This window comes from Hylaeus volcanicus, chromosome 5, assembly GCF_026283585.1.
Source record: "Hylaeus volcanicus isolate JK05 chromosome 5, UHH_iyHylVolc1.0_haploid, whole genome shotgun sequence".
Classification (NCBI taxonomy): Eukaryota; Metazoa; Arthropoda; class Insecta; order Hymenoptera; family Colletidae; genus Hylaeus; species Hylaeus volcanicus.
The window spans coordinates 7537683-7563106 of NC_071980.1; the positions used below are offsets into that span (position 1 = coordinate 7537683).

The 25424-nt window shown below is 42.7% G+C and overlaps 1 protein-coding gene across 16 annotated transcripts in view; it reads right to left on the reverse strand.

The window, feature by feature from the left end:
• Positions 1-25424, reverse strand: part of LOC128877508 (putative uncharacterized protein DDB_G0291608) — a 143763-nt gene that overhangs the window by 8884 nt on the left and 109455 nt on the right. For 4 of the 16 annotated variants that reach the window (XM_054124851.1, XM_054124854.1, XM_054124855.1 and 1 more), the window contains 17 exons: positions 21651-21767; positions 20665-20842; positions 18786-19159; positions 17194-17423; positions 11705-12782; positions 10884-11006; positions 10468-10800; positions 10113-10379; positions 9872-10037; positions 9428-9603; positions 8945-9274; positions 8752-8864; positions 8555-8681; positions 7919-8204; positions 6392-6712; positions 2109-2285; positions 519-595 (listed from right to left, as the gene is read on the reverse strand). In XM_054124851.1, coding sequence (XP_053980826.1) covers positions 519-595; positions 2109-2285; positions 6392-6712; positions 7919-8204; positions 8555-8681; positions 8752-8864; positions 8945-9274; positions 9428-9603; positions 9872-10037; positions 10113-10379; positions 10468-10800; positions 10884-11006; positions 11705-12782; positions 17194-17423; positions 18786-19159; positions 20665-20842; positions 21651-21767 — 4473 coding nt within the window. Of the gene's footprint in view, positions 1-518; positions 596-2108; positions 2286-6391; positions 6713-7918; positions 8205-8554; positions 8682-8751; positions 8865-8944; positions 9275-9427; positions 9604-9871; positions 10038-10112; positions 10380-10467; positions 10801-10883; positions 11007-11704; positions 12783-17193; positions 17424-18785; positions 19160-20664; positions 20843-21650; positions 21768-25424 lie in introns of those variants that run through there. The other 12 variants (XM_054124852.1, XM_054124864.1, XM_054124856.1 and 9 more) reach the window with 12 other exon arrangements.

Consider the following 25424-nt stretch of genomic DNA (forward strand, 5'->3'; position numbering starts at 1 on the left):
AGAGAGAGAGAGAGAGAGAGAGAGAGAGAGAGAGAGAGAGAGAGAGAGAGAGAGAGAGAGAAACTGTTCGCCTCGGAAAGTATACCGTCTCGGTGCAAATAAACACCGATAGCAGCGATTTCGGATGCACATACACGTGTCGCACGTACGCCACAGGTAAACGTAGTAAATGTAATCGTAACGTCCAAGTGACACATGCAAAGAGAGCGCTAAATTACCCCCTACAAGTTTTACGCTCAGTGCGTACAGAGAGATAGAGAGAAAAAAAAAATTATTTCATTAACATTTCGTGCACAAATAAGTTCTGAAGCCAAGCGAAGAAGGGAAGACATAGCATACAAAAATCAAATAAAAAAGGTAAAAAAAATATATATATATATATGTATGTATATATAGTTAAAGGTAAATAAAATAACATAAAATAGAATAAAATAAATATAAAATAAAATAAGTAGATATGTATAAGTAATACGTAAATATATGTATATACGTAAAAGTAATTGTCGGAAGGGTCTTACCCTGGAGGACGAGGGGGCACTTCCGGCACTCCCAATGGCCCAGCTCTTGGCAGGGCCATCGCTAACCACAGCCTCACCTAGTTAGGACATTGTAACAGTAGGCGTTACCACCAGTCTTTATTGTAAATAATGCCTTTTCTTAGAGAGAAGCACGGGTAAGTGTGTCGCGACCTTTGTCCTACACGTAGGTAGCAGAAGGGTACGATTTTCTCGCACGAAAGTACGTAGGTACCAACGACCGTGTCCCCGGACACTGCGACAACGCCGAATAGAAAGAGCGAGAAAATTAATCTAGCATCGAATTGTCATATTTTTGGACCGAACTGTACGTAATTGGATATTGGAAAAAAAAAAATATCGCGCCGGTGACGCGAAGTCGATCGCGTTTTCTCGTTAATTTCGGTTCGATTGAATGTTAAAACTTTACACAGAGTCGCGACGAGCAAGCGGTAAAATTTTGTAAAATTGTCTTTGTCAAATTTCGAGCGAATGCATCGTTCCGATCCCGTATCGATCGTCCGTCGGCGAAGGTAAGTTTCATACGAATTGAAATTCCTGATGCAAGAGCAGTTCTGTTCCGAGTCGTACACTGCTTCGTTACGCGAAGCATGTAGTCGCAACGTTAACTAAAATTTAGAATACGTCTCGTACATTCGTAATCCGGAGCGTAACTTTTTCGCTCGCTTCGGCGAGATTCTCTTAATATCTTTGATTACGGTAACGAATTTCAAGATACAACGGTCATCGGAGAAACCAACAATTTGTAGTCTTTACAATTAACACCGAGCAAACTCTTGACATTCGTTACGTGAAAATTTTCCATCGAGATAAAGCGAAATTCTGTGCGATTTCTGGATACATCTCCTATAATACTTTTTCACAGCTTCCAGCATTTCACGCGTATGGAACGTTTGCGACGCGTAGGAATTGTACTGTGGTTCGCGAAAGTACTGACACAAAAATCCGACAATGCTATGCAGAGGAACATGAAATCTTGTTAGTATCAAAGGAAACCAATGAAAATTGTCAACGAGTAAAAGAATTTTATCATACATAGCGTTTCTGTTCTTAATGCGTATCTTTTCCAATCCCCAAACTCCCTCCCTCCCTCCCTCCCTCCCTCCTCTCCCCAGGTTTGTCTATAAAATTTGTAATCATCGTTAAATCGTTGGATTTTAAAAAAAACAAAACACTATAATGCGCATACAGGATGCAGCGGTGACTACGAAAGAAATGCGTAGGGTTAATCCTCGCGCGAAAGTAAGTCGAGATCGCGGAATAACCTCTTCTCAGCTTGGTTTTAAAACTATTCTAAAGGTAATTCCTGTCCAGAGTATGTATCCATCTAAAGAATTTTGAGAAACGCTTTTTCTCGAAGAACCAAGCCTCGAACGAACAAAACTTATTTCACAATTTCGACAAAAAATTTCGCGCGAGAAATTGACCCTGTAAGCGTTCACATCGCGACGTCACCGCTCCAACGTGCACAGAAATCATTTTATTTGTACAACCACTTCGACTGCCCCCTAGACCGACGCGTGAGCTTCGAAAGAGAAACCGAAGGTGAATCTCTTTTCCCGAACGACGTACCTGCCGAAGACATTTCGAAGGTAAGACCGAGCGCGTCGAGATCGTCCTGAGAAACTTGACCAGAGAGGTTGTTCTGTATGTTGTTGGGTACCCTTTGTTGCTGCTGTTGCTGCGTTCGCGCGCCAACGATCGCTCTCAATTCCTGCCTGACGAACTCCGACGTGCTGCTAGCGTTCCCTGTGACAAACCAAAACGAGCACGTTAGTACCTGTTCGAACAGAATAGGGATTATCGCGTTCGTCACGGCGACGAATCGCTGACCAACGATCGACACGTTCGTTGCTATTTCGATCGTCTCTTACGCGCCAAGCCATAACGTAAGTTAGTCAAAGGTACAGGATGAATGCTTTATTACAAAATGCGGTATTTACAATATTGCATTAACATAGTTCGCAACGACTTATCCTGTAACAAACAATATTCGTGTTCTGGCCCGTCCGTGTTGCGAGGATTTATGATCTTTCAAGCACGATGAATTTCTTGGTGAAGAGACAGAGTTAAGAAGAATTATATAAAGAAGAAAAAAAAAAAACATAAATAAAACGCTACCGTGAGACGAAGCATCGGATCCGTTCACCGGGGAACACTATGTAAGCGTAGATTACATAAAAAACAGAGGTCCGATAAACATTAAGTGTAGACTGCGTTCGACGATGTTTAATAACACTGCGTTTAGTGACAATGATTAACCACAAAAGCTCGATGCACTGTACATGAAAATGCGTCGTTGTTAGTAGACCATCTCGTTTCTTTTTCTTTTTTTCTTTTGTTTCCGTTACTCGAGGTTCGGAAAAATCATGGATTTACACGGTGACCTACTTAATTTTACGGATGAACACCGACACGACGATTGGAGAACGGTTAACGTGTCTCAACTTTTATCTTACGTAACTTTACGTAAAGGTTCTCGCGGATTATTTAGAAACTTGGATCCGATTCGTTCGAGTTCTTTTTATCTGTTTCTTCTCGACGTCCGCGTTGATCGTGCTCCAATCGTAAAGTATCGTCAACCGGAGAGCTCGCAGAAACGTAAAAATAATTCGTACGGGTGGACAATGATTGCGAGCTGGTCGAAGATTAATAAGGGAACACAACATTAAAAAAAAAAAAACACACACACAACGAGATTGCGTGGAGACAACAAGCATAAAGAAAAAAAAAAAAATTAAACGTAAATCGAGTAAAACAAAGCGCGAGAGAAATGAAGAGTACACGCCGAGTTCTCGAAGCCAACGTAAATTATAATGATAAAACAGATACAAATTGTATACTTCGAATTTGTTTAAAATACAAATCGTACTATTTTTGTATTCGATAAAGAACGTTCTTTAAATCAAGTTTCGTTGCTTTCACTTTCAAAGCCATTTCCATAAACGAAATAAAAATGAAACGTGATCGAGACGTAACTCGATTCGAGAATTCGATGAAAGGAAATGAAAATTTACGCTCGACTTTCGACGAAATATATCGTACACCCGACAAAGCAGAACTTTTGGGGGCATGGATGTAAAAAGAAAATAAAACACATAGTTCAACACGTAAGTTCTACGAATGACGTAATGACTAAAATGATGTGCGTTGGTGCGAACGGTTCGCCAGAATCGTTGCTGCTAAGTCACGAATTGTTACACATCGATACAAGAAATTCCGTCTTACGATATCGAGGCAGCGATGCGTATTAGTATTAACACAGATTCCACATGTGGTGCAAGTGACAGTGACGCTAATTTACGTGTTCCGGGTGTGCCGGAGATAGTCACTAAACAGTGCGTACATGATCCGAACCGGAAATGGGCAAATTACCATCGAAACGTGCGATACTTAACGATCACTCCTTCCTACGCCACGCTTCTTACTGCATGGTTGCATAAATAGCCCGTATCGTCAACGTTATCGCGTATTCTTGTACGAAAAAGAAAGTATATAATTTAAAAAAAAAAAAAAAAACACGTATCAACAACGGTGCAAGGTTTGAAGCTAGTATCTCGAGTCATTTTCGTTTTATACAATTCCAAAGGTGCTGTTAAGTCTACTGGAATCCCGACACCAACACCTTAATCGTTAACTGTCGCGAGTCGACTAGCTCGCGACACTTAACGACCCGAGTCGTTTATCTTTCTGATTCTACCACGTTTTTGAAACCCAGTCTATAACGTATGAATACGATTGCCTTGATTCGCCTTTAAAATTCCCGATACCACGTTTAATTTCGACAAATATAGTATCACGATCTGTACTCAAAGTATCCTGGCACGTTCGATTCGAGGCCAGTTTTTTGCCTGCTTCCGTTTCCATTCCACCTTAAACAGTACGGTGATCTTAACGCATACGTATCACAAGAAAGGTACCTAAAAAAAAAAAGATATGGTACAAAGGACAGTCTCTCCTACGTGACTTATCTACTATGCTGATTACATAAGTACATCGGTGTCTACAATCACCGTAGGGAAAGTGTGGTCTCTCTATCGCTAAAAAGAAGTAGGGTGCAATCGAACATCACATTTGCATCGCTGGAATTAGTGTGCGATAGGTGTACATCACGTAGATGGCGATGAGGTTGTATTATATGTTACATCACAGTACGTAGGAAACACAGGCGATCGATTTCTTTCGGAGAGGGCGTATTATTTCATTTTATTTCTTTCTTCTCTAACGCGATTGCAAAATGCAGACCTTCTTCGACGCTCCTTCGTTCGAGTGAACGACGACCAAACGGGACGAAACCTTTGCAGTTTCCTGCGTTCGACGAAGGTCTGACATTTTGCCTCGTTAGGGAGACTCGTATGAACTGTTATTCACAAAATGATAAGGACATCCGGGTGGTTCGTGGACCGTGAAACTTGTCGGGGTTAATTTACAGTCGACGACGAGTTCGGTTTTCCTTCTTTGTTTTCGTTTGTACGTGTTTAAAAGATCCGAATACTCCAGTCGCGCGAACGAGCAATCGAAACGGCACCGTAGAACGGCTTCTTGCTTCTCTATTATTGAACAGTGCTTGGAGAAGTGGTAGGGGGAATAGGACGTGTTGCCAAGTGAATACATACAAGTGAATACATAAAATAGAATGCAACGTTCTGTAACGGGGGAATGGAGTCATTCGAGTAGAACAGGCGATACCTTGCTCTTGCTTGAAGATAAAAAAAAAAAAAAATGCATCGTTACGATAAGATGCCCCTTTCCAAAGAAACAGCGTTGCTTAATTATTTGAAAAAGGTTCTTCAAAGTACCACGATGCAAGTTTACTTTCTCTAGATTCGAATCTCCCAGCCTGTTAACCTTAGGAAGACTTCTGGGATTCTACCTACGACTTTGCTTAATTTGATTACAATAATCTGATAAATTTAAGCACAAGAGTCCCAAGCGGCTACAGAATTTACACCGTACAGAAGTCTTCCTGGAGTTGAAATAATTATCTTTCTTCTATCCTCAACCAAGGAGGACCGACCATCTTGATTCTCTGCAACGGATTCAACAAATCTTTTAAACGAAAGCATAGAAGAGAAAAATGGCGGGACGGAGTGTCTCGAATCGCATACTCGTACTACAGTGTGAAGAAATACATTCCAACGAGTACGGTTACGACGCTAGCCGGAATTTGTAACTATAAACAAAAGCATCATGCAACAATTAGCGCTATTTCGACAGGGTACGATACTCTGCGTCGACTTCTCTTCGGGTGCGTGAAAATGACGATCGGAGAAAACGGACGTGAGAGTTATGACGATGGTGGGTCTTTGGTTTCGACTCGAAACCCGAGGCTCGGATTTAACGATGATGCCTGCGATTAAGGTCGCAGGACTTTGAAAGAATGAAGAAGATTAAGGATGTATTATTTGTCTAAGGGTTCGAAGAAGCTGTGTGCTTTCTTCGATTCTAATAGTTTAATTACCTGGCAGAGGTAACGCGCCACCGATGAGAAGAGAAAGAGAGAGAAAGATATTTGCAAAACACGCACCGATTGCCCCCAAACATAGCGTAAGAGATGCGAAGGAGATACTTGCACGGGCGTAATGGTTATAGGTACACTGAACGCATGACATCGATCCGCTGCTATCGAGAGGATCATCGTATTTACACTGCTCGGGGATTTGTACAACGATCGAGGGGGTTGTGTTTGATGAGAGAATGATGTGCTTCCGCGTACCAAAGAACGTCTCATGCCTTTGCATCGTTTAGTGATACGAGGTTTTTAAGATAAGAGGTCACGGACAAGGTACGAGGGGTGGTGGGTGTAATGATGACGAAGTGATGGTCACATGACATTAAATGGTCACATGACTTACCACCCATTTGGTGATTGACAGGATTACCAGGAGGCAGAGGCCTGGCGTCCTGCGTGTCCCCAGGCCCTGACGAATAGAGTGGAACAGACGTCCGATCGTAACAGAACTGATTGTTCTGCATGTCAGCTGTGTTGATAGTATTGGCGGTCGTGTGGTATATCATAGAAGAATGTTGTTGGTTGGAGAAGTGTTGTTGGGTATTCGTTACGTTGTGTTGATTGTGAGTCGGCGTTGCAGGGCAACCCGAATGTGGATGACTAGGTGAAAGAAGAGGTTGTTCCTTACTCACTCCGCCGTAGTGCCGGGGCGAACCGAGCCCACCTGCAACATCAATCGTGTCTATCTCCTTGTTCCTCGCTTCTTAGAAAACATTTAACGCTCCTAGCAGCTTCCGTCCATGCTTCGAGCTGTCAAGTCATCGACAGCCCTGCAGTCGCATTGAAATTAATAATGCATTTAACATTAAAATGCCTGACAACGGCGGCTCCAACCGTTCGGTGGGTACATCTCGCGTTAAAGCAGGATTCCAGATGATTCGTTTGGATGAAAGATCAATTGATCATCCAGCAAACCAGAATTCTGCTTTAAACGGGCACACGCGCATACACAGATAAAATATTTGCCTTGGAAATAATCGAACGTACTTTCTCTTAAAGTGAAAGAAATATTCTAATTGTTAGTTGAAGTAATATTATAGAAAGTGGATCATTGACTCTAACCGAATGTAACGATCGAATATCTAATATAGCGATACTAACGTTTATATTCGTATACTAATCAACGATAACGAAGAAATGTATCTACGATGTCACACGTACGTAATAGTTCTTTCTTGTTCTTAAGAAGCCTGCGGTATGAAATTCAACAAAAATTATTTCATTGTATGGTCACGACAAAAGGAAAGTGCAGGCATAAAACACGTCTAACGATATCTATATGCAAGTTCGTCTAATCTAAACGTATTTTTACTGTTCTCGGACATCGAATAGAATAGAAATAAATATTTTAATCGGTTGTGTACTTACCTATTGCGAACAAATTTTTTATTTCGTTTCTTTAATCACATACCTTCCAATCGCGAGTATCTTTAATGACGCCCGAAATGACGGCACGATCACCATCCTCGAATTCTTCAACGTTTCGCACAAAATATCGAACTCGTCGTTACAGAACAATATAGCTCGGCCCTATCGCGCGTTCAAGGTCGCCTACGATTCGAATGTTCGATCTGCATTGATCCGCGATCTAACACGTGCTACGCAATTGTGCACGTTACATAACATATTCGTCGCGTAATATTACATAGAATCGACGCGGAATAAATACACCGCAACGCGACGACTACGGAGCAGCGTTTCCCAAACTGTATTCGGTGAAAAATCGTGATTAAATTAATGTTTAAATCGTTCGAAAGTCGAAGTAAAAGAATTTGGGAAACGCTGGTGGTAAAGTATTCATTTTCACGGCGTAGATTTTCGCGATACGACAACGAGACAGAGGGCACTTACGAGCATAAAGTCAACGTACCTGGCAACTGAGTCGTGGCTGAAGGCGTAGACGTGGTCCGTTGCAACCGATACTGGGCAGAAGGATTGGGTGCGCCAGGATTAGGACCAGGTGGAAATTGGCTAGCTGTGGGGGACGTAGGTGGGGGAAAGGTTTCCGCCGGAAACGGTGACTGCCGGGCAGACGCTGGCGTTCCTGGCGATGGCATCGATCTCTGCTGCTGCTGTAATTGTTGCTGCGCGGTGGGCTGTTGTTGCGATCTCACCTGGTTAACGTTGAACAGTCTCGGGGTATTACCATAGTTGCCCTTATAATAAAAAAAAAATAAAAAAATAAAAAAATATGAAAAAAATCACGCATTCGCATTAACAGATATAAATAATAGTGTAAATTATGTCCGCGACGTTAACCCTTTCGCTCATCATTTTTTAAACAGTTTGACAACAGCTATTGGTTAAGCTACATTTGGCATAGTAATTTATAAGCCAACATGGGTCACCACGGGCGAAAAGGTTAAAGAAGAAATACACGGTACTCCGAGAGCCACCGGTGCACCCTTCTGGTTGATTGAACGAAAGTAAAGCTTAAAAATAAAAATGAAACTACGCGACAGGCATTTAGGACACCTTGTATAATTAAACGTCTCTTGAAACGTACTTGCGTCACTCGTGGCGACAGCGGCTGCGGATGAGAGAACGACAAAATACCAGCGGGAGAATGCGGCGAGAGTCGCGCTGCGGCAGACACTTGTTGACCACTGTTGAAATTATTGTTTACAATGGGGCTAGAAATAAAAGCGCCGGCGTTACGTAACTGCCCGTGGGCAATTAATAGCGCTAGTTCGAATTGCTTACTGTTGTGGTAACGTTGACGGATGGGAGTACGAGTGAGCGAGTCGGTGACCGGAAGGCATCTGGACGGATCCCCCATAACCTGGAGAAACTTGTGAATCTGGGACACTCGACCGCTGAAACGGGGGAACTTGTTAATATTAAACCTTTTCGAACGGCACAACGCGACGACAAAACTATCGGTTGTACGACTTACCTGTAACGACACATTTGGAGCAACGGTGTTGTTGAGAAGATTATCGATATTATGAATGCCGGTTGTAATTTGGTCCGTAGCTGTAGCGTTGGAAGGAATGAGTAATTGCTGCTGCTGCTGTTGCTGCAGCAGCCTCTGTTTTAATTGTTGTTGTTGCTGTTGCTGTATCAATTTCGTCCGTTGCTGTTGGAGCTGTATTTGCTGCTGCTGCGTGAACTGAGTGGTGGCCTGCCGGACGCCCGGTTGCGCGTTAAACCTCATCCTAGGCTGTTGCTGGTACATGGGTGGAGGCTGGTAACTATGGCTCGTCGTTACAGGTGTAGTTCCCAACTGAAATCGCATAGGTCGTAAATATTAATTAGACGAACAAGTAGCGCCGCGCGAGGCACGTACGGCGGTAACAGTCGTAGACTGCTAACGGGACTAGTGTACCGCGATTGTTGCGCCGTCGTTATAAGAAAGTGTGGAAAGGTGTTAACTTACCGCGGTAGAATAAGCTGGAGGCGTGCCAGGAATTGTTATGGTGGAAGACGTTGGATTTACGGCAGTCTCGCACAACATCAACGACTTCTGTATCGCGTTAATCGCCATTTTCTCGTTCATGACATTGTTCTGTGGTGCTTCAATTACGTCTAGGAGATTTGCTATCGCAGACGACTCTATTGAATAAAAATTATTGTGTCCATGACGATACTACTTTCGCTGTCACGGGTAATAGATCTTTACTCGTTCCACGAATGTGTTAACTTATTACTCACAAATGTCTCGGAAAGCTTTGTTAGAGAAAGTAACAATCGCGGGCTTTGCGATTATGCTGTGACAGCGAAAGTACAAAGCTACAGTCTTAAAGCGTATTTATTAGGGAGTAATTGCAAGATAAACACATGTCAGGAATCGATTATTGAACGTAAACGTTAACCGTGATACCTGTGATAGCCTCGTCCGGCACGAATTCGATCACTTGATCCAAAATGTCCGAAAGGTCAGGATCCGACGACTGGTTGTCCCAACTACTGGGATCGGTACTCGTTTGATGATACTCCCCGCTGCTTGTGAATTCCGAATCCATCTGACCCATCTGGGGCCTTTGTTGCTGTAAACACGAAACAATTGTAAATCAATTTTTCTGTCGCCTCAGAATATGTACTTTGGCTACCGAAGAACTTACATGACTTAGCATATGACTGAGGTAGGTATTGGTTGTTTGACGAGGTAGTTGTCTCGACTGACTTTGGAGAGGAGTACGCGCGGAAGTTGCCGTTGTCGTAATCGTGTTGTTACCACCAACGGATTGCATGCTGCCACCCGTCCAGGGTTGCTGTTGCTGCTGCTGCTGCTGCTGCTGCTGTTGTTGTTGTTGCTGCTGCTGCTGCTGTTGAGACTGTTGCTGCTGCGATTGTTGCTGCGACTTGAACCCTATGCGGAGCAGCTTATCCTGTGTAACAGACAGAGACAAAGAATTATTCCACGTTGCGAATTTTCAAGACAACTGGTAACAAAGCGCAACCACGCGATTAGGTTACCTGTGGCGTTGCCGATATCACAGACGCAGGTACTGGTGGGATAGTAGTGGGCTGGGGCGGCTGTTTAGCTAACAACGAAGCCAGCATTTTGTTCTTCTCCCAGAGCTTGCTCGTCGCATTGGTGGATGTACCGGAGGAGGAGACTTGATGCGAACCGTCCATGGTCCGTTTCACAGCTATGTTCAAATCGCCGTCCTCGCCCGGTCTCTTTTGCCCGACCTGAGTTGATCCACCGTGTCCAACGTTCTCGCCCGACTGGGAGGGAGACGGCGTGGTGTTCCGAAATCCAAGACTCCGCAAGAGAGGATCTTCTTCTCGAGACTGTGACTTGCGCTGTTCACAACATTTTATTATAAATACCTCCATGAATAAATATCTCTTCGTTAAAGAGAATCGTTGCATCAATGATCGCTTACCTGTTGCTCTTGTACTTTCCTCTCGTCGTTTTGGTCTTTCAAAAGCTGTTGCAGGAGTTCGTTCCTCTTCTTCAAACCAGCGCGCGCCTCTTCGTCTTCGTCGTCGTTTTTCTCGTTCAATAACTTTAAACAACGAAGGAGGAAATTAGTACACCGCCGGGTGACGCGCTCGTGGTCGCAACACTACTCCGGGATGGAAATTGCAAACAGCCATTCACTTTCGAAGCTCGATTGCAAACTTTACAATAAGATTTTCAAAGGTACCGCGGATGAAAGTCAAGTTGTAAAGAATATTTCGGCTGGTCGCATTCTCTTCGGATGCGGGCGGGAAGGGATGATGGGAAAGGGGTTGAAGCTGTTGGAATAAATTGAACCAGGGTTTCTCAAACACTTTGTTGTATCAACTTGGATATAGCATTCGCTATATACTTCAACACGTTGATCGCCCATGACAGTGCTTTTCACTCAAGACAAAATTCATTCTGTACTTTAAGTATCAAGGACAGTAAATGAAATTCATAAACTTCGATGAAGTTAAGCAAACAAATAATACATAAATGTTTGATCACGTAGTTTCCAATAGTCTGAAAAGAAAACTTAACGGTATTAGTCTGGCAGTCAACGTGCGAATGGGTTCTAGAGTACCTTACCTGCTCGACGAGAAACACTAGAGGTACTCTATCCTAGGTTACCTAGAGAGGTTAATCTAATTCCACCGTAAAGAGTCCACCGAACGTGGAGGTTTGAGAAAGCCTGTGTCAACCTGGCCATGGTACCGGTCCGGTACCGTGTGTGCATGCGGTAAAGATCAGCGCGTTTACCTGCAACAGCATATTATTTTCACGCGTAGATTTCGAATGCTCCATGCTCGGTTTGGGCATGTTGCTAGGACTCGTTCGCACTTTATTGTTATGCTCCGGGTGAAAATCGTCCTCGTCTTGCTGGTTCAACAAGATCTTTAATATCCTATGTTTATTCTGGCTCTCGGTATCGTTATTCGTATTGTCCTGACTGTCCTCACTAGCACTAGCCCCCTTGGTCAACAAGTTTCTGAGCCTGCCGGACTCGGTGGACACAACACTGTTCTGAGTCTCGACAACGTTCGCCGTGGACGGGCCGGTCTTGCCCGTCCCGGGGTTGCCGGGCACGTTGGCCGCGTTGTTTCTCCCGTTGTTCGGATCCATCGGCGACTGGTTGGCGGCGGGGCATCCGGTCTTCCCTTCGTCCTGTCGTTTGGGCGTCAAACCGGCGGCACCGTTCGCGCTAACGCTACTTGCGGCGCTGTTCGTCAAGGAGGACGTCTGTGATTCCTGAAGCGGACTGAAGGGGAACGAATTACTGAAGGTGTGAGCCGCGTTGCCTGAGGTCGGGCTGAACGCGCGCATGGGACTGCAGTGAGGCGCCACCGCCGAATTAGAGGAGTACGTTCCCTGGGGACTCGGAGATGCCGGGGCTGGCTGGGAAGGTGGTCGTGAGTTTGGTGGCCCGCTCGCTCTCGACTCGGGCCTATCTGCCCACCCGCTGCTACTATCCAAGTCCCATGTGGAACTGGGGAAGAGCTCGAATTCCAAGTCCATGTTCCCCGAAAAGTGGTTGAACGGATTACTGGTACTTAGCGACGGCAGGGGGTTGCAAGACTCGGCCGCGCTAAATACTATCGAGTTCGACGACGACGAGGTAGCCGCGGCACCGTGTGACGACGTGCCCGCCAACCCCCGGCCACTGATACCGCCCACTTGACCGTTCAGATGTGCCACGGGCATCAGCGGGCCACCCACGTTATTCTTATTGTTACCATTATTATTATTACTATTATTCGCACAACGGTTACTAGAGTGTCCTGAGCACACTTTGTTGTTGGAAAGCTGACCACCCTCGATAGGCGTTAAGTCATTGTCCCTATCATGGACAAGAAACAAAACAACACATGTAGTTGCCAGTTACTATTAAACACTTATTTTTTTTTTGTTTTTTTTTTTGTCAGTTTTAGTTTAAACACTAAGCATCGATAGATATCGGGTCGTTTCCGTGCGATCCTTGCGTATCCTTCCGTGACTTATACTAGAGGAAACATCGTTGGGACGTCCAGCCTTCCTTCGGTAATCGCCGTATTTGCTTTACCGATAACGCTCCCAGACGGTTATCTCCCGAAAGCGTTACGCATCTTTCTTACGTTCTATTCCAAAGTCTAAGGTACGGACAAAGCATTGCTCGGTCGGTGACTAAGGGCTACGGTCATCCCTGCTTCGGGTACACGCGAGATTAGGTAGAGTAGTTCCTATCTACGCATCGATGAATCGGTGACAACCACTGAAGGGTCGCGTAAGCGCGTGCTCCATCCGAAACGCGATTACTTCTCTTTATAGAAGATAATTGGAAAGGTCTACTTATTCTACGATTTCTATGTTAATCCTTTGCACTCGAGGTATTTTTTTGTCTGGAATCTACCAGCACCTAGAGATGCTTTCTTAACAGTTTATTTACCGATATTTATAGGCTTTTTAATTGCAGTAGTTAGCTATTCGAATTTATTTACTGTATCGACGGTTGTCTACTTACAATGGATCAGTGTTTGGAAACAGACTAGGCTTTCGATGTACCCAGTAACGGTATGGAGGAATTGTTGTCAGGCTAGATTGGCATATGTTACTGTAGAAAATTCTTTTCTTAATTAAAGACTGTTTCTAAATAGCTCGGTAGATAAAGCGTTAACATTCTATTGCCATGAGTTCTAACCTATCGAGATTTGAGAACAAGGTCACCTTTAACTGACCGATGATCATTTTATTGACACTTAGGTCTTCAAAGAAATTAAACCTAAAGAAACATTAGGTATTGCGGATACCTAATGTTGTATCATTTATTATTGTCTGAGAGAAATGAAAGGACGTACCCCTATCTACAGTCACTCCCATAAATATTCTTTCCCTCTATGTCTATCGAAGAAGTTTGACTAAATAAAATAATAGTTTCGATGTTACCAAATGAATTTTTCATTATAAATACGTATACGAATAAGCGTATACGTGCATATATATTTATATATACATCAACATATTTGTACAAACATACACATTTAGAAACATCAAACCTACCATTCAATCTAAAGAAATTTATTCAATATACACAGATGGGACGCGTATCTACGGGACTGTATACCTCATAATTCTTGGTAAGCTACTTCTCAGTTTCTAAAATACGATAATCTTCTAAAATAAAGATAATCTTCAAACTACATTACTCGAACCCTCTTCGACAGACGCAAATCTGCGTAAAGACTGAATAGAGAGTCTGAATGGACGTCCACTGGTTTGTTTTAGCTCTGTTCCGCGTACGTTCGCATAAAGATCTCGTAGTTAAATACGCAAGGACCGGTGAAACGACCTAACACTATTTCTAGTTGCTATGCATCCCGGTGAACAGTGCTGGCGGCGTTGTGCTTCGTCATTTCTCCAGATAACGCGATCGCAATGAGTAACTTCGGTGAAGAAAACAAAAGGCAATCGGACGATTCGAGTCGGCGAAAAATGCTCGACAGTCCGAGGCGGAAGCAGACAGACGTTCTCGATACTCCCGCGCACTGTTCACCGAGAGGGAAACCTCGAGCAGTCAATCGAGCCACCTTGATACCCTGATGCAAGTTGCACAAGCGCGAGTAAGACTTACGCGATGGTAGATCGTACTTTCGCTTAAGTACTCGCAGCTTTAACGTTGTACGCAACCCCGATGACGCGGATACCTCCCAGCTGAGCGCAACACGCTTTGGCGATTTTATACACGCCAGGCGAAGCTACTCTCGCGGAAATTCAACCCTTTGCTCTGCATAAAACTTATAAGTGCTTCCTATTGGGTCGTCCCATACGTTCATGCCACTTATTCTTCTGCTACTCGGATTAATATATGAAACTTAGGTGTTCCAAGAGAAGGTAATGACATAGTCGTCATTATACTGTCGCTATAAAATTTCTGTAGCTTTTTTTTTATTAAATACTGGCTGCGGCACGAACTTATGGGACGCCCTAATATTTAAGTATGTCTCATCGTAACTTCCAAAGCGTCAATTGGAGTGCAAAGGGTTGAATACATCTGATTTACTTTTACGTTAGTCACAGTTTTGTATAGACGCTCACAGAGGGCGATTAAAAAATGAATTGAAAGTTTAGAGTCTCCCTTCTAATTTATTCCTCCGTGGCTCGACTTCTCGAAGAAACGAATCTACGCGGTCGCTTTGCGATCACCTTTTGCTTCGTACACGTCTCTAAACGTCAGGAAATTCGTAAATCAGGATTGAAAATGGCAAGGATCGTGCCACCGATCAGCGAAATCGAACGTTCGATAGCTGGTGCAGCAGCGCTCGCAACCTTTGCCATTTCCACTTCGGTAACGGTGTACACCGTCGCTCAAAAGTTAGGTGTCGCCTGCGAGCTGTTCGCGAAACGCATTTTATCGAGAGGAAATTTTGTCAACAATTATTCGACTCGGCGAAGACGAAACGAAAAGAAGATCGCCAAGAGTTTTCCGATAGCCGTACAATTGAAAGCATTACTTCTCGTTCAACCCTCGGATAATAAAATTAAAATAAAAGAAAAATAAAATTGTATCGCAAGTTTATTGTTGTTTATTCTGTTAGTAATCGCATAGAGAAATATCGAGACACGTGGTTTTAAACGACGCGACGGTCGATTCCCGACTTTTGAGCGACGGTTACGAAGTGCGTGGTGCGGAAACAAACGCTGCGAAAAATTGTGTGGTGAGGCACGATCAAACGCAGCGTGCGATACGTAGTGATGCGTTAGCAATCGAAGCATTAGAAGAAGCGATATAAACGAGTAGACAGAGATGAGCGCAAACTGTTTCAAATCGGAATTCAAATAGAAACGTTCAACGAACGAGGACGACTCTGATTGTTTTAAAAAGAAGTACAGTAAAGTCTCGATAAATATAGAAAATTCTCTACGATAAATGCACAGAAACCATCCCCTTTTGGGATTTTGCCGACGAACTTGGAACGCAGAAAAGAAATAAAGAAGAACGTGATAAGAAGTAACGAATAAAGAGGACGGAGACATTCGCTGTTTTTCTCTACGTTCGAAGCTCATCGGCAAACATCAAGAGAATGCACCAAGTCTACGATAACTGCACACATTCAGTCCCGAGTTTATCCACTTATGAAGACTTCGCTGTAGCTGGTCATTTTTAATAAAGTAATAATTCTTTAATCTTCTATCCGTAAATTCCGCCCATCTCTGCGAATAGACGCGTCCTGAGTTCGTGATCGCGTCGACATCGCAGGCAAGGGGTGTGGGAAATTGTTTCAGTTTCAAGAGTGGCCAGATCTCCAACACCGAGAGGAAAACCCGTGTCGCATGCATGGGCGTTTCGAAAAACCTAAACAAAACGAGAAAACAGCGACCGAACGACCGAGACCGTGTTCAACCAATTGGTACCACGAAATCGAAATCAACGATTCGAATCGCTTTCACCGTTTTTTATCATCGATTCGACGTAATTCCCTTTCGTGATTCTTTCCGAGTACGTGCACGATAGAATTTCTCGTTGTCTTTCGAGTTAGACGGTTCTTGAAGCAGCAGCAGCAATATGAGGCGAAACGCGGAGAAAATTAGGAGAACAGAATACGTTAGACCGGAAACCCAACGCGGCGAGAGAGATTCGTAAATGGAATGCCGTGTAGATATAGTCACCCTTGCCTATGTATTCCAATGGAAGAGTAATTAAGCAATACGGAGGATATATTAACTTAATTACCCGGCAGAACGACGATTATTATCAAGGCGCTAACGATGGGAACAATTGAATACCGAAATTCAGATTCGTCAATTGTCGACTAATTTTCAGCGGCTCGGCTGCGATACACGCGCCGCTGCTTTCATTGCACTGGCAATAATCGAGGTTCTGCTATCCAGTTCCTACCGTCCTGTCGTAATCCTAATGTTAATTTACGTTTACCTAATTATTACCTAATGTCCACCCACTGACCACCGCGGCACTTCAAATCGCATAATAAATCATCAAAGTGTTGTCCATATAAGATTCTTAAAATATACGAAACTGATTGATTTGTTGTATCGAGTTGATTATTATTGGCTCGGTGTTTCGCGCTTTGGTGGTCGGTGTGTCGACGCGTTCGAGCCTCGGTTTAATCGTCGTTCGGAGGATCTCTAAATGGAAAGAGAACGTTTAGAAAATATTCGAGACGATTAGTTCAAGGCGGAACGGAGCCTCGAAGAGCAACGAGTTACACATCTACGAGATATACGGATCGTAAGAACCATTAGGCTGCTCGACTTACCCGATGATAGAGTTGGTGGCCATAATGAAGTCGGTATCGTGTGTATTCATCACATTTGCTTTGAAAAGTTTTGACTTTGTTTGAATGTTAAGGAACTTATCAGGACTAACGCGTAGCCGGTACACGCCGCTGGTACTCTGACCGACTTGAAGCGTATCGTTCAAATGTGCAGTTAGCTTACTGAGATCAAGAGGGTGGCACAAGTCTTTTATTGTAGTGCCAATCAGGTCCTGCAACAGAGTACAAACAAAAACGGTTCGTGTCAGTTGTTTGTTAGACGTGATATTTCAAAGATTTTACTTCAACCCCCGAAGAATGAGAGTCGAAGAGAGTCGGACTTGGAACAGTCGGAGAATCGAAGATACCTCTTCGATAATTACATCGAATTTACATATTCCCTCTCATTCTGGCGAGCTAGTTCGATACCGTAACCGCTGGGCACAGAGGCTCTTAGCATGCCGCTTAATTATGCAAACCGGCGTGCGCCTTTCATTCGATAGCTACTTGGTGGTCACAAATATGAATATCATCAGTCACGCGCAAACATCGAAAATAACAGGCAAACCGCCGAACACGTAGAGTCGAGTCATTCATCTGGAGGGGGCTTCGGAGAGATTCGGATCGATTACGATCCTTCTGGACCGCTGGTCTAGTCAGCTGAGCTATCTGGGCCACTGGTGGTCCACCGACCACTGATTTCTTCCAAGTAAACATTGAATAGTACATAGGGTAAGAAAAAATAAAAATAATACACCGTTCCTCTAGAGCAGTGTCTCTCAACATTTATGTAACCGTGGTCCAGTAAATTTTTTTGTACGAGATGGAGTTCCAACATAAATACCTCGTGATAAATCATAAATACTTTTTGAACTTTCTTGAAGTTGCATATGTATATAAGTATCAATAATGACTAGACTGCGGAGCTTTATGCATTTATAGGAAATATGAATGTGCGAGAAACTACAAAATGCATACATTATGCAATAATATAAACAAATATTGAAAGTAAAGTTTATATTATAATATTTGGATAGTAAAATTGAATCCTATCTAGGTTCTATTTTTCTAGGTATGTTTCCGATGATTTTATTTTGCATAAAGATCCGCAGTCTAATAACGACATAAGTATCAATAATTCTTACTTATGGTATAATCATAAAAACTATTGGTCCACATATTTGTATATAGAACATGTAAAACAATATCAAATCTCCTCCTGCGGCCCGCAAACTTGGTATTTATGACTTACTTGAGCCGCAAACTTTCAGTCTGATATCAGAATTGCAAAATTCAAAATGACGGATCCAATATGACCGAGACATGTATATCAAAAAGTCGGGTCTAGAATTTCTAGAATTAAAAATTGCGATACGAGATGTCAAGATGGCAAGTAAACAGTACGAAGTATCAACTTCGTACATGGTGTACAATTTGTGTTAAAATTTACAAGGTATATGCTGGAGAAATTTATTTGAATAAATCGAGGGTGGAACTGTGTATTATTTCGATTTTTTTTCTTTGCTCGTGTTGTTTAGCGACTACCACCTGCTGGATCGACTAGAAGGGGAATGCATCAGGAATCTCTTACGTACCCTTACCTTGGTTAGGTACTTGGAGTAAGGAGGCGACAACCAGCTGACATCGACCGCTACAATCTTCCCCGTGGTGTCCAACTTAACAGTGAACTGCTCGATGGACGAACCGATGGGCTTCTCGTTCGGCGGTATCCTTCGAGCCACGCACATTACGCAAGGACCGATGTCCGAGGATTCGGAGGACACGTCACCGCTCTCCAGACGATCGCTATTACTTGGCAAAAGAGCTGAACAGATTTGCATAGACTCGTATTTCGATACTCGTTGCTGCTTCTCTTCCATAGTCTCTTCTTTATCATCGGGCGGCTTCACCAAGAAGCGGCAATTGAAGGTACGATTCTTCGCTTGGGGCTGTGGCTCGCTCGTCCAGCCTGAATTACATAACGTTCGCTTAAGCCTCGTGCTTGCTCGCAGGGGAGAGTAATTAAATAATTCTTTCTGGAGTAAGCGACTCCATTGGTTTTCCTCTGCGAATTCCAGGAATATAATTATCCTCTTTTCTAAAATAAAATACTGGTCTCTTTTCTAACTACCAACGCTAAAAACTACGATCGAAGAGATTGCAACGGAGGATCGAAACCCAGAATATACCCAGAATAAAACCAATGGAATTGCTCGTTTGCGTCACGAAGAATTACTTTGTTAAACATCGTTTGATTTTAAATTAAACAGAGCGGTTTCGCTTCCTTCGTTTTCGAACGGACGTTTTTTGCTCCGTTTGACAACGTCAAATAGTCACCGTAATTTTCGAAAGAGCAAAAGATGACTAGTCCGCTTATTTATCGTGATAAAACAAATTGCAACGAAATCGTAGCAAGCGGTGGTTGGAAAAGCAAGCTACCGAAGCGCACCGCGGTTATCGGCTGGCGTCGAGTTTCTGCTTAGCTCGTGAATTTTGAAACCGTCTTCTTCCATTACACAAGATAAATCATCCCGTTGCAGAACTGCCGGAGTTCGTAACGAGACGAGATAAACCGAAAAGGCACACGCGTAAATAGATGCCGAAGTTAAACATTATCATAACTGGCCCCGACGTATATGAAACGCGCTCATAAATAATCGTTTCGTCATGTGCCCTCGAGGCCGAAAGACCGAAGATGGGCAAAATTTTATTGGAACGATAAACAACGAATAAGACCAAACCTATAGCAATTTATTCGTGGCGTTTGCCTCGACCGAACATTTTTAGTCGCCCATTGTGAAAACATATCGTTCCATATTGACGCAAGTCTGTTTGATAAATAAATTATGATCATGTGTAGAATTTCACCGATCGATCAATTCGTACATCTTTGCTGTCAAGACGATATAAATTGTATCGCGTCAACGAATTTTTACTACGTTATTTTATTTCAAAATATATCATTCTATTTGGTAAATCGATTGTGTACCTATACACAATTTCATTTATAAATTGATTTTTATGAAATTGCAGATCCATAGATGCAATTTATTTATCGAATAGAATTATATGCAAGTGTAACGATTCAGTTTCTAAGTTACAGAGTATAGGTTACCGTAAAGTCTGCGCGATATTTCTATGTGTATAGAAACGTTACGTCAAGTTTTTCCGAAACCTACAACTTATGATCTCGGAACGAGACCGAAATAAAAGTAATAAACAAAACGTGATTACGTTCTAGAGTAATCGAAGTAAAATTCAAATACTAATTGCTATTTAACGCATAACGAACAAACAGTCGTTCGTCTTTTCTTCATTTCAACTAGATAAGAATCTTGCCCAATCTCCATACATCTTGCAGCCTCTATTTAAAAATAATGAAACGAGAGGTATCGTTTTTTCCAGAACTAACGCAACAAAAAAAAAAAAAAGAAAAGAAAAAGAAAAGGAATATTGTATCAAGGGTGTACCAACCTAGTGACATGGGCAACAAGCTCGGCATGAAGGTGTTGTGGTCTCCATGGTGAATAATATTATAAATATCCTTGCCGAGCACATCGTCCCTCGTATAATTTATATATTGTGTTATATTATCCGATACGCACTCCACGCGTCCCTCCGTATTTACAACAAATAGAAAGCCATCTAGCGCCTAGACAAAAATTCAGAACACGGTTAGAGGGATGCCGATGCGATGTGCGACGAGCTGACGATAATATTTGGAGAGCTGATCGTGTTGGGCGATTACGTCAACGCGTGCAATTAATCCATCGATTACATCGAAATTAACGTTCTCTTTTCGTGTGCTTCGTCAAGGATTGTCCTAAATAGCAATCAATATCGAATTTTCAATCCGTACCGTGCGAAGTAAACGAACGACTAAATGACCATCGATTCCTAACTGAGCGATTGAATGAAATTTTAGATCCTAATGAAACTTAGATCGAACTTATTCGAAGTGGGTATAGCTGCAATCGCTGACAAATCAAGTACTATACTCCTCTCCCGATGGGCATCTCTAACGTGCAATTTCGCGCGGTACAAGAAGACAACCAGACTTGGCATAGTTCGATTTCTATTTAAAGGACAGTCGATTATTTACAGCTCATTTCTCGCGCTGGTCATTCTTCCATCCGTGGTAACGCTTAGGCGCGACTTGATTACGCTCGACGCAAAGACAATTTTCCTCGAAATCGATTCAGATTATCTAATCTTCTACGTTACCCCTGACGCGTAGCAATTAGAACCCTCTGGCTACGTCCAGATACGCTTAAACGTTTTTAAAAATTACACGAACTGGACTCGTCGCAACTTAAACCCTGCGGTGTAGAGTCGCTAAATGTGCATCGAACCGAACGAGAACGAAACGAATGTGGTGAGTTGATGAAAGTAAGTAGGAGTATCGAAACAATCTCGATTGGTGGAATTCGGTGGGTCGGTAAGAGAGAATTGATTCATACCTCGAGTAAAACGGAACCAACTTGATCGCTGGACAGTATGTTACGATTCGACGAAGACACTTCACCCTGTTGAACGGCATGACTATTCGAGCCTTTCTGTTGCGTAATGTGCTGCATCTGTACAGAGAATGGGATTACATTGTTGATAAAATTAAATAGACCAGCTTGGAATTCGATAAATTCATCGTGAATAGTAGGAACAAAACAGACGATTCGTGAAAAAATACACGGGTGTCCGAAAAATGTTGCAAGTCCTTGAAAGGGGTGGTTCAGGGGGTGATTTGAAACAACTTTTTCCTTAGCGAAAATGTTGTCCGAGGAGAGTTGTATTTTCAGGAGATATTAACAGAAAACTCCGGACCAATCAGAGCGCCCGCAGTAGCATAGACTACGCACTAGACAGCCGCAGTAGTATAGGGTACGCGCTAGACAGCCACAGTAGTATAAGCTACATGCTAGACAGCCGCGCTCTGATTGGTCTGGATATTCTGTTAACCCTTTGCACTCTGCACCATCTCGTTGCAAAACATGCGAACAGGAATCGCATTACATAAAATAGTCTAACTTTGGAAACGTGTCGTTTTTGGTATTATTAAACTTGATTATAAATTCTTCTAGCTTTCTTGATGCGGTAACACCACTACAAACATAAATCCTTTATGGTGTTACTAACAAAATTTGTTAGACTTACGATGTCCCATCGTAGGGGACATCCGAGTGCAAAGGGTTAATATCTCCTTAACGAAGCCTCAGACAACATTTTCGCTAAGTAAAAATATCGTTTCTAATCACCACCACTTTCAAGAACTTCCAACATTTTTGGGACACTCTATATAGTCGAGTAGGAGAACATGTTAAGTTAAATAAAGGAAAAAGCGGCCTGAAAGCAAGAAGAACCATCGTAAGCTTCATCTCCCACTCTCAAGCTTGCCCCCAATCACAATCCACCGATAAAGAAACGCGTTTATCGTTTAAAATGTCAATATCGATTACTTAGTTGCAATACAAAAAAATGTGTTCATCATTAATCCTAACTCCAAACAATTTACCCAACAAGATATCAGCAGAGCAAATCTACTCGATCGAGTTGTAAAATAAATCACGGTTCCAATATCCCTGCAACTTAATCATACGGTTGTCAACACGAGTAATATCGAAATAAAATCAGCAACAATTTTTAATTACCACGATCGCTTCCTCTCGAAACTGTTTTGTTGCTTTCATTTGTCAACCGAAACGGCTGGCATTTTTCCGTTCGTTATTTTAATATAAAAAATCGTTCTTTATTTATAGCGTGACGAAGACAAAAGCAACATTGCGCAAGACGCGAGATAACTACGCCCGTGGACGTTACTCGAAACATTCTACGATTAAATATTAAATTTGTCGTAACTGGACGAATGTTTGCGGACTCTAATGCATGGGAATAATTTCGGAGATGAAATCAGCGCACGTGATACAATGAAAACGGGTCAGGTAAACGGTTATCCGTGTCATTCGTTCCTACATGGCGAATTGAATCGAAATTAACGAATAACAATTGCAGAAATTTATCTTGGCGCGAATGGAAAAATGGATATTCGCTGTTAAAATGAGAAAATCTACCAATTTCAAGTTACATGGTTTCGTACTGCGAATAAAAATTACTCCGTTGTGAAATTACGCCAGATTATGAAACAAGAAGAAAATAAGAGGAACAGATTGGATAGAAAAAATACTGTACGATAATACCCGACGGAAAATTGTTGAGCTGCGTGCGAGTTTCCTTGCCACTCTTACTTCTTAATTCTGACGCGATTATTGGCACACTCCGGCAAATATTTGAACTGATAATCCGCATTCCCCCGTCTCGTGATAATTGAATGCAACAAACCGTTGCATCTGTCCTCGCTATCAGAAGCTTCAAACAATTACTCATCACCCTGTTTGTCAGCAGCGCGATGGAGCTCGAGCACGATTCCTCCGCGACCTCCAAGACGACCATAAATTTTGCGAGTAGGTTCTCCCGTACGTTTCCTCGTCAATTTCTAATTATTCCGAGTATAAATAAACGAAGCTAAATCGGCAAAACAAAGATTAACGCATCGCCTACTATTATACCCAAGAATGCCAGCAGATGAATCAGAACCTGTCCCATGCTTTCCCTAATAAACGAGAGTAATAATTAAAATCGTTTAAAAACGACGCACGTCTTAGGGCGAAAAGAAAAGTAAATTCCAAATCGTTGAACATTACTCGACAAGAAATAACCGCGCAGGACGAAAATATTTAACGCGGATGTTAAAAAGAAAAAGCGTTGAACTCGTCGCGTTGCCATTCTGTAACGCAAGGTTAACCGTGCAAGTCAGCGGTGCGCAAAGCTATTCGACTCGCGTAATAATATACCGATTGTTAATATTTTTGTAGTATACAATATTTTCGCGTATCATTTGCTCAGCGCGCGTCGATAAAGTAGCCGGGAAGCTCCCGTCGATAAAGCGGCCGAGCAACACTGTCTTTCGACTTGATTTATAAACACTATCGAGATTCCGAACTGGAAAGTTATTTTTATCAAAATAAAAACGTAGTTTGCGTGATAAGGGATATCGTGGCTTTGTGTTGCGGAGAAAATGTTAAGAATCGGTTCGGTAGTTCCAGAGATTACGTCTAACATCCAAACAAATTTTAGATCTTTATAATATTGGTATGGATATAATGTAACTTGGTCTGAATCGTGTCTTATTTAACGTGTAGCATAAGCTTGAATCGATTCTTGTATCTTGTATACAGTTTAAAGTTTAATAAGTGGTTCCGTTCGACCCGATAAACGAGAAAGGTTGCGCGCCACTGGTGTAAGTGGAACACGAAGAGAGAAGGAAAGTAAAATCTCTGCGTTACCGGCCGAGTTTCACGATCGTGAGGGAAATGCTCGTCCTTGAGCTCATATTTCCCAGCACCGATAGATCGCGCTCGTAATCGGAGTGAATTGAAGCGCACGGGCACACAACGTACACCGTGGCCTCGAAAAGTCGGTGACTCGGCGGCTGAGTCCGACAAACGGTTTGCGACGTTGCCGCTAGCCTCTGCTTTAAAGCGTATATATTTCTCCCGTCCCATCGCACACGTCGCACGCGATAAATTCTTCCTCGGTCGCTGTCGGAACCGTCAATGCAAGGAACTTCGGTTCCTATAAAAAAAAAAAAAAAGAAAAAGAATCGATTCGAAAAATCGTTTCCCCAGTCACTCCATCCCTATACGACCCGAAACTTCTAAGCTGAGATAGGCAAAATCCTAGACTTCGAATAAATCGGAGGTTTGCCGATGTGTTTGTCCCATTTCCTTCTTTGGAAAATGTTCAGGTTTGCCAATCACTGCTTCTTAGGTTAGATATGCAGGTTCGCATTTGCGATAGGAAAAAAAAAAAGGAACTAGAATTAAGCGGTACATTACTCATCCTGTACCAGTGATTTTTCAATGGCGGAGGATTTTGAAAGTAATCGATCTTCAGGCGGATCTAACAATGACGCTTAAAGAGGGACGAGTCCTATGTTCGATTGTTATTTAGGAATGTGGCTTGAATGAACATTTCAAAAGCTTCAGAATTTATTGGGTGGAAAGCAATGCTCTCTTTGTCAGAGGTAACATCGACTATCGATTCCTACTCCAAAAACGATTCTCGTCGAAATCGAACGTACAGAATTCGGTATAAAAATTTGATAATCATCTTAAAGAGTATGAATTGCGAATGGAATATCTCTATGCCAATGTTTCCTTGATCGAAAGCATCGTGTTTCG